This window comes from Sceloporus occidentalis, unplaced genomic scaffold (assembly GCF_023333645.1).
Source record: "Sceloporus occidentalis isolate IW3139 unplaced genomic scaffold, rSceOcc1.0.p SCAF_1, whole genome shotgun sequence".
Classification (NCBI taxonomy): domain Eukaryota; kingdom Metazoa; phylum Chordata; class Lepidosauria; order Squamata; family Phrynosomatidae; genus Sceloporus; species Sceloporus occidentalis.
Genome location: NW_028316981.1, coordinates 176,585,181 through 176,603,509, shown reverse-complemented (window position 1 = coordinate 176,603,509; position 18,329 = coordinate 176,585,181). Strand labels below are relative to the sequence as shown.

General features: G+C 43.5%; 1 protein-coding gene across 1 annotated transcript in view; it reads right to left on the bottom strand.

Annotated features, from left to right (window-relative positions):
* Positions 1-1,202: 1,202 nt before the first annotated feature.
* The window catches only part of LPAR2 (lysophosphatidic acid receptor 2), a 60,369-nt gene continuing 43,242 nt past the window's right edge, over positions 1,203-18,329 (bottom strand). The window contains exons 2-3 of the mRNA XM_089509344.1: positions 16,986-17,737; positions 1,203-3,262 (exon numbers count right to left, since the gene is read on the bottom strand). Coding sequence (XP_089365470.1) covers positions 2,961-3,262; positions 16,986-17,718 — 1,035 coding nt within the window. The 5' untranslated portion in view covers positions 17,719-17,737 and the 3' untranslated portion in view covers positions 1,203-2,960. The remainder of the gene's footprint in view (positions 3,263-16,985; positions 17,738-18,329) is intronic.

Below are 18,329 nucleotides of genomic sequence, written 5' to 3'. Positions count from 1 at the left end.
TGGGAAGGGCAAGACTCTGCCTCCCTTCTCTCCTCTCCTTCCTGCTGACTTGAGTGCAAACCACTCTGGCACTTTGAACTCAAGATTGCAGCAACCAAAGTAAGCTGAAGACAAAGGGTGAAAGTGGAAGAAGAGACAAACTAGGATATTTTAAAAGCAGCTGAGAAAGTGGGACAACTGGACTGTTCCTGCGTAATTAGGACAGCTGGAATGTACTTTATACACACACGCACCCCTCAAAATCCAAAATAACGTCACCAGCTTTGGGTACAAGGTACCTTGGCTTTGGGAGTGGCATTGGGAGACTACTTGCTCGTTTGCCTTAGGCAGCATAAATGTCTTGTCCCTGTCCTGTTTCTACCAAGAATTAAAGGCCACACCAAGAATGAAAGAGCAAAAGCAACAGCATCTCTCATAGTGGCTTCAGGAGTGAAATGAACAGAGCAAGGACCATTTTTCCTCTCTGCGCTTGCCTGGTGGACTTCACTGGCACTGGTTTTGGAACACCCAAAATGACACAGCTGCCATTTGGGCTGATTTATTATTATTATTATTATTATTATTATTATTATTATTATTATTATTATTATGGGGTTTATTTGTTTGCAGGATTGGAGGTTAAAGGAAGCAAATTGCTGCATTTTCAAGAATTTTTGGCAGCGGGAGAGGGGAAGATAACCCAAAAATTGGCTCAATTTAAACAAAATGGGGTATCTGAGGAGCTTTAGGGACTGTACTTAAGGTTCCCAAGGGCTACATGCTGCCACAGGCTCCACTTTATTCACCCAGGTATAAAGAAATTGGGGAGGGGTGGGCAAATTGTAGCTTTCTAGATGTTGCTGGACCTCATCAGCTGCAGCACACATAGCCATTGACAAGGAATTTGGAAGCCAAAATATTATCTTCTCCTATTTTATAGCTGAACAAATGCTACCAGGATGAGCAATGAAGTTCTCTGCTTCCTGAATAGAGAGAAGACTTACACTTCAGAAACGCTTCATGCTAAGCATGCTACCCCAATTACTTTGCCTGTATACTAAAACATGATTGCATCCTTTGTATTTTACACAATGGAAAGGTTTGCAGAGCAAATGCTTGGTAAGTGAGAGGGAGCTTCTAGATCGGAGTGAGCAAAGTCTGTTCCTCCAGCTGTTGATGCACTAGTACTCCAGTCAATGCTGGTGGAATAACGAGTGGTGAGGCACGGCAGGACTTACAGTCCAACAACATCCTGAGAGCCACAGGCCGGGCATTTTTGTTCAATACCATGAATTTTAGGCCCCTGCAGTAAAGCACAGGTTCTTCCAAATTCATTTTGGTCAAGATCCCTGCAGATTTATTTTTGATTTAGAAGATCAGGTCTTTACTAGGTTTGTCAATCTCTGAACAGCATGCATCAGGAAGAAAAGTCATACAATGGAACCATCTTTGACACAGCATCTCCCTGCAGATTCAGAAGGTTCAGTTGCTGTATTCTTCCACCCGCCATTCAAATGTGCAATACCCTCCTACATAACCAGGAGATTCCCAAGCAACATGCCACCTTAGCGTAATCCTTGAAAAACAAGAGAATTGCGCAAATGATGCTGTGCAATAGTATCATTTATCTACTTTAGGGATGGAGAATGGATGACTCACCAGGCATTTTGCACTGTAGCTTAATGCTGATCTATAATTCCCTTAGTCCCAGCTTATGCTGAGGGATGATGCAATTTTAACCTAGTAACATCCAGAGAGCCATATATCCCTCAACCCTGATCTACATGGGCACTGTGCTTCTCCTTCAAGAATATAAGGGTAAAATAATTTTTTACAGTAAAGGAGCTGGGAGCTTGGATGGAAGAAAACACCTAGAAAGGTAAACCTTGAAAGGTGTAGGATTAAACTATATTTTCACTATTGAGCACCAAACAAAATCAGGCCTGGGGGGTGGGGGTAGCTATTCTTTCTTCATGTGTTTAATTATTGTCTTTGTCTCCTGAGGTGTCTGTGGTGTCCAACCAGTATGGACAATTGACTGAAACCAGTATCTGTCATGGTGTGAGTTTAGCTACCAATCTGGAATCTTAAACTGCAATCTCTTTGACCTAAACCTACAGGGGGTGATACAATTTAAGCAGAGAGCCTAACTCAGGTTGTAACAGATTCTCAGGGAGTGAATGCAGATGACGGAATGTGGATTTGGTATCTTAGCCCTAAAATGGCTCTGCCAAATTAGGCAATAATACTGAAAAGGGCTAGGATGACCATTTTTCACCCTGAACAGAAATATTTAGATGCATTATTTTTGTTTGGCAGATGATGCCACTCCTCCAACTAAATCAACACATGCATTAAAAACAGCAATCCACAAGAATGGGGGTGATGCATGTACCCCAATGTTTTTGTTCCACCATATTTCAAAGGTTTGTCCAATATGTGTCTTTTAAGAACAAGGCAAAAGGAATTTGTCTAAGTGACCATCTGTGGGCCGATAGAAGAAAAAACAATGCTGGCGTACCAGCCCATGGGGGGGTGGAAGACGAAAAAAACATGCCTTTAAGAACCTGTGGTGCAAACCAATTTTGAACTGGTTCTTAGCACACATCAGAGTGTTTAAGGTGCCTCTCAAGTTGTAACATAGAGCAGGTATGTTCATTCCTTAGCTGTGTAGCTTGTGAAGAGTCACTGTATCCCAGAAAAACAGTGATATATAGTCAGTTCCAGTACAAAGGCCTCAGTTGGGAGGCTGCACAGTGTTACAACATGGTGCTACAGATGAAGGCTGCTGCTTTCAGTCACTGACCAAATCCACAGGTACAATAATTATCCCTTACAAATATGGGTGCACACCACCGGTTGCAACAATATTCCCAGTCAAGGCTGCAGCCACTTATAGCCCACTGTATTTAGCTTGAAACCAACAGATCATCAAGAATGGCTTCTGATGACCAGTCTAGAGGAGGCCTGGACCTGCGGAGTTAGAGAGTGGAGTCCATCATCGGATGCCCGTTCTGAGGCAATATCCTATGCTCTGTGGTGCTGGACTTGGTAGAAGCAGGTGAGTACTTTGGTATCCTATAGCAGGCAAAACAAAGGATCTTCCGAAAGGTGCTGCGCATCTCATTGTCCCGGTAGGAGTAGACTATGGCATTAATAAGCGAATTTATTTCTGCCAGCAGCAGGAAGTACTTCTCCACTGCCAGCACATTGCAGCTTTTGCAATCAAGGCCATCCAACAGGAGTACCACTTGTCCGGGGGTCCAGCAGATGACAAAGGCACCTAAGAGGAGAAGAGGAGGAATCCGTTAGAAGATGTCTGATCAGATATGATTGGTAACAAGCAATGGGCACAACCTCTTGAAATCTACAGCAAGCTAAGATTTGAAATAATACTTACATGCTAGTTGGTCTATGACTCTAGAGACCATGGTTTGAATCCCAGCCCAGCAGTGTAAACCCACTGTGTGATCTTGGGTAAGTCACACTCTCTCAGCCTCAAAGGATAGCAATGGCAAACTCCCCTCTGAAGAAACTTGCTAAGAAAATCCATGATAGGTTCTCCTTGGGGTTTCCATTAGCTGGAAACAACCTGAAGGCACAACAACAAGAAGCTAGAAGGATATCAAATGCTGCCTACAGGCTCTGCATGTAGCAAGAGATAAATATTACAATGATACTTCCCTGGTTAAGGAACAGATCATGGATAAGGAATGGAAGGTTTTCCAGATGTCATTCAGATTTTGCTATGCTGCCTAGGGCTGATGGGATTTGCCTACCCTGTGTCCATGCCAGCTAGTGGTTCCAGTGTTACTGAGGCAGTGAGTCCACTCTAGGTTTCAGACAAAACTTTAAAGCAATTATATCCTAGTTACTGAACTAATCTAGGAGATAGGGTTTAGCCCCTTGGATGGCTCTTTTAAATTTCAAACTAAATCCCTGAGTAGATTCACTACTCCACTGACTTGGGAACCACCAGGTGTCATTATGAGTGTTTGTGTACAATTGGCCCTCCATATCCACGGATTCTGCATCCATAGAGTCAACTATCCACAACTTGAAAGTATTTTTTTTAATCTAAAAAGCAAATCTTGATATTGCCATTTTATATGTTGTTGTTGTTGTTCTTTTGAGTGGTTTCTGACTTATGGTGACCCTAAGATGAACTTATTGTAAGGTTTTCTTGGCAATTTTTTTCCAGAGATTTGCCACTGCCTTCCCCTGAGGCTGAGATGGTGTGACTTGCCCAAGGTCACCCAGTGGTAGCAGAGACTTGAGCCCCCAATCTCCAGAGTCCCAGTTCTACCCTCAAACCACTACACCATGCTGGTTCTCATTGTATATAAGGGAACCATTTTACTATGCCATTGTATATACCGGGACTTAGAGCCTCCACAGATTTTGGTATCCACAGGTGGACTTGGAACCAAACCCCAGGGGATACCAAGGGCCCACTCTGTTATTATAATCCTCACTCTGTGTGTGGTGGAGGGAGGAAGGGAAGTGTTATGTAAGTGGTAACATATGGAATTCACTGGCATAAGCAGTAGAAGACTTGGAATCTGGGAGTTGAAATCCAACAACATCTAGAGGACCGAAGTTTGAGAACTACCGGTGCAGTGAATATAGAGACTAGAACTGTGGAGACCCAGGTTCAAATTCTCATTTGGCCATGAAACTCACCAAGTGACATTGGGCAATCATGCTCTTATCCTCAGAGTTGTTATATGGGTAAATATGGGTGCTTTGAATTCTATACAGCAGGTGTGGGGAACCTTTGGCCCTCCAGGTATTAGAAAACTCTCTCCAAGGAGCTGAATCCATTATGGCCAGAGGCAAGGAATTATGGGAACTGTAGTCCAGAACCAGAGTAAAGATGTTATATAAACATAACAAATGCATCTAAAATGTCTAACAAGTCTGATACCACAATGGCATTGCACATTCACAAACTCCTGTTTGAACCCAAGTCCATATCTAACAGCAATTCACAGATTTGAGTGGGAGACCATCCTGCAGCAGAATCCTATCATACTAGAAAATGTAACTTCCATCAGTTTTTTTTTAAAGGGTGGGTGACTGAACCACCAAATTCTGTGCCCAAGACCTATTAAAGGGAGAAAATGAACTAGGCAGAGAGAGGAAGGAAAAGGCAAATTCAATATGGAACATACCTGTGTATACAGTCTTTTCCAGGGCTGAGTACAAGGAAAAAACTAGTTCTATCAACTTTTCAGCAGACTTGTTGACTCACTGCTGCTTCCCACTTTCCCTCAAAGAAGTTTTGCAGCATTTTTTAATAAAAAAAGTTGGTATTTTTCAAACTGACCTTCTTGACCCCATGATCTGAGGTTACATATTGCAGCAACTTTCCTGATGATACAAGGAGGTGTAGTCAATGCCTTGTTAGGAGCCTATTGGAGAGCCCTGTGTATGCCACCCTTGAATTTTCTGATAACTGTAAATTAATGAGGGATAGCTTATCTTCTTTTGTGGTGTAACAGGAACTTTCTGCTTCATCTCTCATTTGTGATATGTGGCTTCACAAACTGGTGGATCAGGAATGTCACATGGTTCAGTTACTCCACTGTGGGTGTTGATGTACAGTGGAACCTCGCCATACGCGGGGGATCCGTTCCGGATCCCGCCGTGTATGGCGATTTCCGCCTATGCTTGAGCCCCATTGTAAACAATGGGGCTCGTGCACGGCGGCGTGGAGGTGCGCGGGGCGCAACGGGCGCACACGCGGCGCAACAGGTGCGCATGCCCATTCAACTGTGGCATGAGCGTGTACGCTCAAAGCCGCTTATAAAAAGTCCACATATGCGGAGGCGCCACTGTATTGATGTGGATGAGAAGACAAGTTTTGCCAAAATCCTGCTGGTCACTTTGCTGGTGTAACTATGCCAGTGTCAGAAGACAGGAGCAGTGGCAGGAAGAATAAGGCCATGGCTATCCTATTTCTCCAATGCTTGGCTTCTAGAGCAGGATCTTGGATACAAGATGCTTGGGAAGACTAACTAGGACATTTGCTTCAGAATTGCTCCACAAGCCAGGCATCGAAGAACTAGACAGGTCGGAAATAGCTGCCTTCTTCTCCCAAGGGCAAGGATAATGGCTTTGCGATACTTCCTTGAGGACCTACTACATAACTCAAGTAGAAGTACACCTGCTAGTATTTTGGGCTGCTATACTAGCATAGCATACCATAACCAAAAGGATTCCAGCCTGCATTTTTCACTACAAGAGAGTTGGAAAAATAGTAATAATAGCCAGACTTTTTTAAAAAAAAAACAAATGAATAATCAATTAAAAAAAAGTATGTTTTTTAAAAGTCATTGGTTTAAATCATGGTTTAACCCCACCTGGTTTTAAACAGCCAGTCCTGCTACAAGGCATACCTCCATTAACAAAGCTTCTGACAAAGAAGCTCCTTTTTACAAAGTATTTTTTATGCCCACCCAGCCTCACTTTCCTCAGTATTGAGTATTTATATCGGGAGGATGGTGAAGGAAGCCTGGAGAAACAGACTCTTGGTGCTGGGTTGCAGCAGCATCCTGCAGTAAACAACACAGTAAAACTTGAGGTGAGAAAGTTTGGGATTCTACATCCAGTCAATCTTACTGTAGCTGTGTGGCCTGCCTGCAACAGAAAAAGTAAACAGCAGCTGCCTCAGAGTCTCTTGCTAAACATATATGAACAGCAAAACAAAGGGAAGAGGGGAGAGCAGGCAAATCTGCCCCACAAGCTATTCCTAGCATGTTTTTTAAAGCATACATCTATAGGTTTGAACACCAAAACGGAAATTACTGCATATACTTGACTATAAGTTGACCCCATGTATAAGTCAAGGGCAGGTTTGGGGGCCAAAATCAAGGATTTTGATATGAGTCATGGATAAGTCAAGGGTAAAATTTAGGGGCATATAACAAAGGATCTGAAGGATGAAGAAAAGCGAAGTGATGCCAAAGAACTTACAAAATTCCAGCAGGCATAACTGGTTGTATTCACACTAAAGTCTGGATGGATGAGAGAGGAGAACAGGGTCAGAGCTTCCAGGACGGATTATATTCTTGCCTTTCACCAGGGGATGGTGCCATTTTTAAATAAGAGTTAAAGTACAGTACTTACATTGATAAGTCGACTCAGGTTTTTGGAGTCAATTTTTTGACTAAAATTTTTAGACTTATACATGAGTATATACAGTATAAGAAAAGTGGAGGCTAGTGAAAGAAGACATCATCCCTGGATTCATTTTGGAAGATGCTGCCAAGTGATCTCTGGGAGATTCAAAATGTTTTTGTTTTGTTTTGGAATAAACAGTCTCTAAAACATGTTGATTTGCTCTTCTGTCTTTCTGGTGTGTTCTTATCCTTTCTATGCTCTTTCTTGCATCTGGTACCAAACTTTTTATTAAAGAGGTAATGCCCAAGAACCTGACTACTTTGTTTCTAGAATTCAGTATTTTTAGTTTATTATGTTATTTATTATTAGTTACTTCTGAGGAGTGGGGAAGCGTTAGTGGCTGTATTTATGTCAACTTATATTATGGTTGTTTTATTCTGTTGTGAATTTTTTTGGCTTGTTTAAATTTTTTGTTTTCAAAATGTTACTCTTAACCACCTAAAGGTACCAGATTCCATATCATTTTGAAAGCCAAGTGGGCTCAGAGCCAGCATGGCATAGAATCATAGAGTTGGAAGAGACCACAAGGGCCATCCAGTCCAACCCCATTCTGCCATGCAGGAACTCTCAATCAAAGCATCCTTGACAGATGGCCATCCAGCCTCTGCTTAAAGACCTCCAAGGAAGGAGACTCCACCTCACTCCGAGGGAGCAATGTGTTCCATTGTCAAACAGCCCTTACTGTCAGGAAGTTCCTCCTAATGTTGAGCTGGAATCTCTTTTCCTGGAGCTTGCATCTATTGCTCTGGATTCTAGTCTCTGGAGCAGCAGAAAACAAGCTCCCTCCTCAATATGACATCCCTTCAAGTATTTAAACAGGGCTATCATGTCACTTCTTAACCTTCTCTTCGGCAGGCTAAACATCCCCAGCTCCCTTAGTCATTCCTCATAGGACATGGTTTCCAGGCCCTTCACCATTTTAGTCGCCCTCCTTTGGACACATTCCAGTTTCTCAATGTTCTTTTTGAATTGTGGTGCCCAGAACTGAACACAGTATTCCAGGTGGGGCCTGACCAGAGCAGAATAGTGTGGCACTATTACTTCCCTTGATCTAGACACTATACTTTTATTGATGCAGCCTAAAATTGCATTGGCCTTGTTAGCTGCACACTCATGTTCAATTTGTAGTCTACTTGGACTCCCACATCCCTTTCACATTTAATCTTGTTCAGCTAGGTGTCACCCATCCTGTATCTGTGCATTTCATTTTTCTGCCCTAAGTGCAGTACCTTACATTTTTCCATGTTGAAATTCATTTTGTTAGCTTTGGTCCAGCTTTCTAGTTTATTAAGGTCATTTTGAATTTTGATCCTATCTTCTGGAGTATTAGCTACTCCTCCTAATTTGGAGTCATCTGCAAATTTGATAAGTATGCCCCCAAATCTGTCATCCAAGTCACTGATAAAGCATAGTGGTTTGAATGTTAAGACTAGGACTTTGGAGATCATGTTCAAATCTCGGTTCAGCCATGGAAACCCACTGGGTGACCTTGGGCAAGTCACACTCTCTCAACCCCAGAAGCAATGGCAAACTCTTCTGAAGAAGCATGCCAAGAAAACCCTATTATATGTTCACTTTAGGATTGCCATAAATCGGATATGACTTGAAGGCACACAACATATACTAAAGGCACCAGATCCCATCTGATTTTGAAAGCCAAGCAGGGTTAACCTTGGTTAGTGCCAAAGCCACCTCTGCATATTCCACAGAAAACCCTATGAAATTCATGGGGTTGCCAGAAGTTGACAGGTGACTTGAAAGCAAATATACAGATGTCAGTTATTGAACAGTATATAAATACTGTTTGTAAACAGATCAATAATGCTGTCTTACCAGAGGTATCAATTTTGCCTGTACTTCCATTCATTTTAAACTGTTTTGCATTCAAGGCACAGTTTTATTTGGACACATAGTCACAGAAAGGTAACAGTAGTGAGAAGAGGGAGAGACAGACAGTTAGACAGAGAGACAGACTATGGGCAAGGTCCTATTCAGCATAGACAGGGCATAAAGTTCCATGAACATATTCAAGTAAACAATTTACTGAATAACTTTTAAGCCAACCTGCTGGCTATGAGTCTGTTGCATGATAGAAGGATGGAAATGTTAGAGAATTTCTTACAAAATGTGTAAAGACTACAACCTTCAATAGAACCACAAATGATGCTGGCATAATACCCTGGGAAAGTTCTGGCTAGTGTCTGTGCATTTTTAAAAATGTCTACAAAAGGAGGAATATTGTAATATTTGATGAATCTGCTTCCTCTTGGGGACATGGCAGAATATCTAAAACTTTTGTGCCATCTGCCAAAGTTGCAGGCACCAGAAGACTCTCCATTGTGTCTGTGCATTAAAATAAATCGAAGCATCCATATCAATTAACTGAAGACAAATGAAGAAGTGAGCTCTGCACTACATCTAATCCTATTCAAAATCCCACTCAGCTATAGATTTCCTAAAATGACCTTGAGCTAGTCTAACCCTCAGTCGGGATTGTTGTGAGCTTTAAATGCCAGTTTGTGCTCCTGGACAAACAAAGAACTAAATCATCAGTAGAGAGTACAGAAGCAGGGTGAGAGGAGATGCAGCAGTAACTGATCGAAGCATAAAGAGCAGCTCTTGAAGAGATACAACAGGAAGGACTGGGAAGGAGGAAAGGGGGTTAATAGGCATCCAGTGCAGAAAACGAAAATGTGTGCAGATACATATAAAGCAGTGGTTCTCAACCTTCCTAATGCTGCGACCCTTTAATACAGTTCCTCATGTTTTGGTGACCCCCAACCATAAAATTATTTTCATTGCTACATGCAAATGTGTGTTTTCCAATGGCCTTACTCTTAGGCGACCCTTGTAAAAGGGTTGTTTGACCCGCAAAGGGGTCCCAGCCCACAGGTTGGGAACCACTGATATAGAGGGATGGAGAGGGGAAATAAGCATCACATCTGCTGGTCATACACCCACACTCCCCATGTTCAAGACTCCTCTTACACAGCGCCTAAATATGCACACCCTAATGAGCTTGGGCTCCAAAGCTGTTAGATGTAGCCTGAAAAAATGGAGGATACAAGCTGTACCTACAGAGCCTACATGTTCCTAATACTGTGCAGAGACACCACCCAAAAATCAAAATTGGCTTCTCCTAACATTTGAATATGCTTTGCTTACATCCACAATTGACCAGCATATAAGATGGCAAGCAAACTCCGGCACCCACGATAGCATTTGCATTCTGTTTTGGCCAGCATAACAATCTGCCTTCTCCTCCCTTGTTTTCCATTATTCATACTTGAGGCAGCTACTGCCATACACTAACCAGGAAGTGAGCAGATCAAAAGCACCCATTTTATTTTTCACAGTAGCCCACCTGGTATTACACAATCATATTGAACCAATTAGTTCCAGGGGGTTCTCAAACCTTCCCTCACCTGGACTAGAAGCCATTCACACCTGGAGTCTCCACAGCGTACATATATACATGCTGCTGCATTCATCATCCTGGCATTCATGTGTCCAGAGTGGGGCTGGCAATATTGAGGGGGCAGTGCCAGGCCTGACACACACATGGGCTGAAAACCTGGCTTGGCACCAAAGCCTGAACATCAACTAGCAAATTGTGTGGGTTTTGGCAAGGGGAGGAGGCCTTCAGAAGGTAGCCCATGGCCATCCCTTGACCTAGAATCTTCTTAAACATTCAAATGTTGAAGGAGATGTAGCTAAATCAAGACCAGTCTATTGCCGATGTGGGAACTCTTCAGCCCTCCGCTTGTTGTTGCACTGTAATTCCCAGCAGCCCTAGCAACCATAGTGAAGCAATGGTAAAGTATGATAGGAATAGTAGTTCAACAACTGGAGAACCACACAATTTCCACCCTGATCTACAGTCTGTAAACTGACTGCTCTTAAACAGGGCTACCCCAAGACATTTTTCTCCCTCATGCAGAGCAACAAATGGTGTCTCCCTCACCTTGTCTGCCCACATCATTGTATATTATACACACAAGAGGTAGAAAAATTACATACACTCCTTTTCCCATTCCAGACACCTGAAAATATAACAACAAAATCAACTAACAATTTGCTGCTTTTTTTCATGATGATCAAAATCTGTTGCCTGAGCTTACCGCCTGCACTTTACCTAAGGATAGGGCTGGCCCTGCATGTGCCTAATTTTCCTATCGGCTTACTAACTCACATGAACATTGTTGAAGTAAAACTCATGTGCTCATCAGTTGAGGAAGGATTATGTTGTATTTGGTTTTGAGGAATTAAGTTCATTTCTCCTCTGGGTCCAGTCACACACTCCTTACATCACCATCTGGCCGTACCAAGACTTCAAGAAGCCTCTCTGTCACACATCCACAGGTGCCTGCCTATGGCCAAAAGAGATTTCACTGCCACAGGAAGGAAGCCTGACTGCATTCTCCTGGCTCCTTCAAAGCTCCAGGGAACAAAACATTGGCAGGCTCTCTGGAGTAACCCTGTTAATACATGGCTCAATTCCACATCGTCTCACAGTTCAGGCACAGCACACTCTCCTGTTGCTTGCCTTGGGCAAGGAGGCAAAGCATGCCCTGAAAAAACAAAATCCTATGCTTAACCAGTTTTGGGTGAATCATAGCACTGTGGTCTTTCATTTCCTTCCATCTCAGCTTTGGGTCTTTGGGGTGACTGAAAAAGTTCTAACACAAGGCATGCTTCAAAGCAACCTCACTTTCTCTAAGGGGAGCATGAGCTCAATGTAAGAGCACACGCTTCACACGCAGGCAGACTGAGCTTCAGTCTTCAGTATTTCCAGTTAAAAGGTCAGGTAACCACCAAAGTATCTCCGCTATAGACCTGGGAGGCTAGCTAGCAAAGTACTGTAGAAAGGTTGCAGCACCAATCAGTATTGGACAATTATCTGAAAATACAAGAAGAGCCTGATGAATCACACCAAAGGTCTCTGCCGTCCAACATTCTGGGACCAAAGAGAAAAAACAGATGGTTCAATGGGAAGCCTACAGGGACGACATGAGTGAGACAGCACCCTCCATCTGGCATTCCCCAGCAACTGCTATATAGAGGCACCTTGTCTCGAGTATGCTTGTATCTACACATCCATTGTTGTTGTGTTTTTGTTGTATGCCTTGAAGTCATTTCTGACTTATGGTGAGCCTAAGGTGAACCTGCCATGAGGTTTTCTTGGCAAGATTTCTGCAGAGGCTAAGAGAGTATGTCTTGCTTAAGAGGGGTCTCTATGGCTAAGTAACTCTCCCTACTTAGTCATAGTCCAACACTCAAACCACAACACTACACTGAATCATCCATATATCCATACATCCTGCAAAGTTAAGGCTCTTTCACCAACTCTGAAATAAAAGCATGCACAATTTGGGAGAGGGGAAACTACGGTTACTGTCCTTGAAATTTGACTACTGTTTCCTTATTTCTTTTAAATGAAGACAAATGAAGATGGCTTCCTTATTTCTGTTTATTTATCTGATCTTGGATGGGAAACCACCAATGAATACTAGGTGCTGTAAGCTATATTTCAGAAGAAAGTACTGGCAAAACCACCTCTGAGTATTCCTTACTTAAGAAAATTCTATGAAAAATTCATGGAGTTGCCGTAAGTCAACAGCCAACTTGAAAGCATATACACACACACACTTGCTGTAGGCTGTATTCAGAGAAAGTAACTGGCAAAACCACCCCTGAGTATTCCTTACATAATAAAACACTATGAAATGCTTGGGGTTGCCTTAAATCCACAGGTGACCTGAGGGCACATACACACAAATGTAGCCTTTATACTGCTAAACAATGCATGGGAACTGCATTTCTTATTAGCCCAGGGATAAACTAATAAGGAGAGCAACAGCACAGAAACAAACAACTTTCCTGCTGAAATTAACTAGAGGTGTGCCATATTGAAAACATTTGCAACCCTGGAGGGAGAAGAGAACAAACTAACTGGACTTTAGGTGGATACAATCTATGTAAGGGCATCGATGTTCCCATGAGAACAAAAGAGAAATATAAACAATCAAAACACAGTTAAAAGATAAAATGAGGAGGGGAAAACTTAGCTTGGTCTTCCCCAACCTGGTGTCCTCCAGATGCATTGGAGCTACAGTTCTAGTCAGCATGGCCAACACATCAGGAGAACACTACTTTGATGGGCAAATTATCTTTCTACACCAATGGCCTGTTACAGACTGCCAAAATAAAGCTGCTTCGGGTCTCTTTGGAGGTATGCTATTTAAATGATGCGTGGGTCCTAAGAGTCCAGAGGTTGCGCCAAAGCCACACTCCATTCCTAAGCACTGGAGTGCAGCTTTGGTGCAGCTTCCGGATTCTTAGGGTGCATGCATCATTTAAACAGCATACCTCCAAAGAGACCCGAAGCAGCTTTATTTTGGCAGTCTGTAACAGGCCCAGTGATTCTCAATATTTGGCCTGTCAGATATTTTGGACTTCAGCTCCTAGAATTTTTTCCCACTGGCCATGCTGCCTATGGGTTTCTGGGTGCTGAAGTCCAAAATATCTGGGGGAAGAGAGGTTGAGAACCAGCGATCTAGATTAACCACCTCAGAGCTACACATATGAATGGGCAATGTGTGGCCCCCAGAAGGCCAGCGTGTGTTGGCTTATATGTTTGCTAACATTGAAGAGAGTGATAGTCAAATGTCTGGATAACTACATTATGCCTACTCTTTGTTGTCATTTCCTACTTATGGCGACCCTAAGTTTTCTTGGCATGATTTGTTCAGCGGGGGTTTGCTCTTGCCTTCCTCTGAATCTGTGACTTTCCCAAGGTCATCCAGTGGGTTTCCATGTCCAAGTGGGGATTTGAACCTCTATATATATGCTCCTTGTCTGACACCCAAACCACTATACCACACTGGCTCCTTTCTGCCTACTCTTGGAGAACTAGGGCTAGCTGAGGCTGGGCATTTACATGCCCAGCAGCCCTAGTCTGCCAGCATGCCACCATCATGGCTTACCCCCATCTACATGGGTGATGCCATGATGGTGCGAGCATGCCGCAGCACCCAAACTGTGCTGGCTGGAAGTGATGTGATTGGGGCGTGCGAGCATGCCAATTGTGCCCCTTGCAGGAAGCTGCTTGTGGCAGTTTCTTTTTGCTCCCAAGAGGAAGCACATTGTTGCCGCGCCCTTTTGTTGCTGCGGCAACAATGCGGGGCAAAGATGGGCGGCACGACGCTGCTCGTCTGTCGAGCCCCTATATTTCTCCCCCGCCCTACCGCAATTTCTTTTAACACAGTCAAGGGCCTAACAGTCAAGGGCCTAGAGGAAAAGAGTAGACTAGTACAGTTTATAGTTCTATGTGCAGCAGTAATGAAAATCCCACAATAACCACAATTAAAATCAATTATGGGCTTAGACTATAGATTTCAAAGAGAGTACATGGAGATAAATGGATGGATAAATGCAGATGAGAAGGGGGCCAAGGGCAATATTCTCAAGGTCACTGTATACTCCAAGACATCTGTCTGGAGGCCAGAACTGCATCTACCAGGCAACCAAAATGTTTTTGCAAGTTACCTAGCTATTTAATAAAGCTAGTAACCCCTGGAAAAAGAGTTTTGCACTTAGGGAACACATGAATTTAGGTACTCCCTGGGGTATACATGCAAGACTCTGTCAGACATAGCCAGCTGTGGCTCTCCAGATGCTGTTGGAATGCAGCTCCCAGCCTCTTTCACCACTGGCTAGACTGGCAAGAGCTGCTAGGACGTGAAGTCCACACAATATCTGGAGGACTGCATGTTCCACACTCCCTGCCCCACTCTATGATTAACTCTACAATTGGTTAACAAACCAAGCTAGCTTGTTGATAAACCAAAATGTGAGTATGGATTGTTTTCATTAACCAAAGTTAAAACAAACTACAGTTTCCCAAGTTCATGCCTAAGAGGAAACAATGGTCAAGGCTGCATCCGCACTGCAGAAATAATTCAGGTTGACACCACTAACTGCCATAGCTCAAAGCTATGGAATTCTGGAAATCGTAGTTTTGTGAGACCATTTAGTCTTCTCTGTCAGAGAGCTCTGGTGCCACAACAAACAATTCTCAGAGGTGATGTCAACCTGGATTATTTCTGCAGTGCAGATGCAGCCTTAGTCAGTTTAATTTTATTGTTTGCATGTACAGCGCTGTGTACATCTACAGTGCCATAATAATAATAATAATAATAATAATAATAATAATAATAATAATAATAATATAGTGAAAAGAATACTGAAAAGCAGAAAACTGTAAGGAGACATGCTCCATGTCTCAAAGATGGTCAACTGTTTATTCCTTTTGAAATAGCCTAACATGTTTCAGCCTGTATGAGAAAAGGCCTTTTTCAGGAGCCTTCAGCAGAAATTGGTGGACTTATAAATACGCTGCAAAACACAGTTTTAATGTTCCTGTGTTTTGGAGAGTGTTTAAAACACCAGTTATTTTTGCTGAAGTCCCCCGAAGAAGGCTTTTTCCTCATACAGGCCAAAACGTTATGGCCTATTTTAAGAGAAATAAACAGTTAAGTCAGCCATATGTCAGTACCTAGCATGATTAGGCAAATGCCAAGTCCAGGTCCATAAGGTCTGGCATTGGGTTCCTCCCCCACTAACTGTAATCACCCAATTCTGTAAAGAAAAGCACTGGGCAAGACAGCTACAGTCATGACCAGCACAGGTTTCTTTACATCTAAGCCTTCAGGCCCTGCCACTGACTTAACTGCTGTCTCACCCAGCACTTCTCTTTATAGAACAGCAGCTGTGTTCCTTGTTGCTGCCAATCTAGTTTGCTTCCCATCACTGCCTTCCCATGTTTATTCTCTAGTGAGCTTGCAGGGCAGGTGAGAGAGGGGAGGATGGGTTATGGTGGAGTCACACAAGAAGGCACCTTGCCTCTGAGTCTGTCAAAGCTGGTGCTTAACTCTGAGAGCCATGAATCACCTAATCCAGTGGCTCACAAACTCCAAAGGGCAGGACCCCCGGGGTGCATGAAAGTTGCTGAAAGGGGACACAAGAAAAGTCAGCCTACAAGTACAGCAAATGTGAAAAAGAAAGGCAAGCTTATGTGTTTGTGTGTGTGTCCATGTGCGCACTGCTGAGGACTGGCTGGTTCCAGCAAAGGACCCATGCCAAGCAACATTTCTTATACACTTCCCATTCAGCTTTTCCAAATGTTCCATCATTGGCACAGTAGGCACCTGAGCAACCATGAAGCATGCAGAGGCCAGCCTACCTGGCTCAGAAAAGAAGAAAGGAGGAAGAAGGGACTGCTGAAAAAGCACAACAGCCACCTTTGAACACCTCAAGCAGGAGGAATTTGTTGGGTTGCTTTTTGATGATCCACTCTCTCACCCCACCCCCCAGTGGCCTGATCTTGAGCGATCACTCTGCATGGTTTTCTAGGGAGGCCATACTGCTAGGAGGGAGTGAGGGAGCCCAACACTGAAAATGAACCCAGCAAACTCCTCCTAGCTTGAGGCATGCAGAGATGGGGGGTCCTGAGCCCCTAGCCCCAACAAATGTTTAGGGCCAACTGTAATACACTGACTTGGGGAGCAATATCTTAATGAAGATGTAAAGAGGGTCACAGGAGTAAAAAGTATGAGAATCACTGTGAACTTAATATTTTGAATAGACAACAAGGGGCACACCTATCTATCAAAAACTGGCAAGTACAGTGGTGTTTTATAGAAAGAAAGAATGTTATCTACATCAATTGCAAAAAGAACTGATTGCAGGGGAACTAAAAGTTTCACAGTTGGCAGGGAAACTACATCATTGCAGAGGAATTGGATGACAGACCAACTTACTGAGGATGATAATGACTGTCTTGATGAGGTTGATCATGGTATCCTTATAGCGGGGATGAAAGGTGGTGTGCTTGGACATCCGGGCCATCTTCCTCTTCACGTAGATGAAGATGTGAGTGTAGACAACCACCATGATAAGGAAGATGAAAAGATTGGAGAGGGCCCAGAAGGTCAAATATCTGCGACTGTAGAGGGGTGCCATCCTGGAGCAATCGCTCAGCTTGCACAGACAGTGCCAGCCATATGAGGGGATGAGGCCCAGCAGCAGGGCTGTAATCCAGATACAGCAGATGAGGATCATCACTCGCTGGTTGGACATCTTGCTGTGGAGCTGCATGGTGAAAACTGTCTGGTGTCGCTCCACTGCAATGGCCAGGAGATTGACCACCGAGGCCGTCAAGCTGGTGTCCAAAAGGCTCTGCCTGATAAACCAGGTCTTGAGAGAGAGCTGAGCTGTTCTGGGCCCTGTGTGGAACATCAAGAACATGTAAGCAATGCCAGCAAAGAGGTCAGCTGCTGCCAGGTTCCCCAACAGGTAGTAAATGGGATAGTGGAAGCGCTTGTTGATGACAATGGCCGTAATGACCAGCAAGTTAGTGAGGAGTACAATGATGCTGACTGTCAAACCAAGTGCTACCACCAAAATGTCCTTGGGTCTCCATATGTGGAACAGCTCCTTGCCACTGTTGTTGTAGAAGAACTCGATCGACTCATTGTAGTAGCACGTGGTCATGTTTTCCAATGGTTGATCCCTATGGCAGAGGAAGAGAGAAACAGGAAGAAATAAATGTCTAGCCTTTAGAGGAGGGAGAGGAAGATGCCACCAGATGGCATAACATTTCCTGTCAACATTCAGCACACTGCTCTTTGATTCAGTGCTGGCTTCCATGTCCATTGGGCAGTGAATCCACTTCTAGTTTTAGCTCAAACTGGAATCTGAATCCTATCAACAATACGATCCTCCAAATGGGTTCAGCACCTTGGACAGTACCTTTCATATTTGTTGTAAAACCTGGAGCAAAATTTACTGCCACACTGAGTTAGGGAGCACCAGCCACCACAAGTTCAATCGTGTCCTCAAGACCCAATCTAGTCTCATTTAGTGATCCATGGCTGGGGAATGTGCAGCCCTCCAGAGGACTGTAGTTCTTACTTCCTAGCATCTTTCACCATTAATGAAGGTGAAATTTGCAGTACAACAGCATTTGGAGGTCTTCAGGCTGCTGATTCCAGCAAGAAGTATTCTTCTGATACAGTTGTCATCATGTGGCATGTCTTGTTAAAGACGAAAGAAGTATGTTATAGGACTGCCAGTCAGGAGATGTACCCATTGTTATGAATACA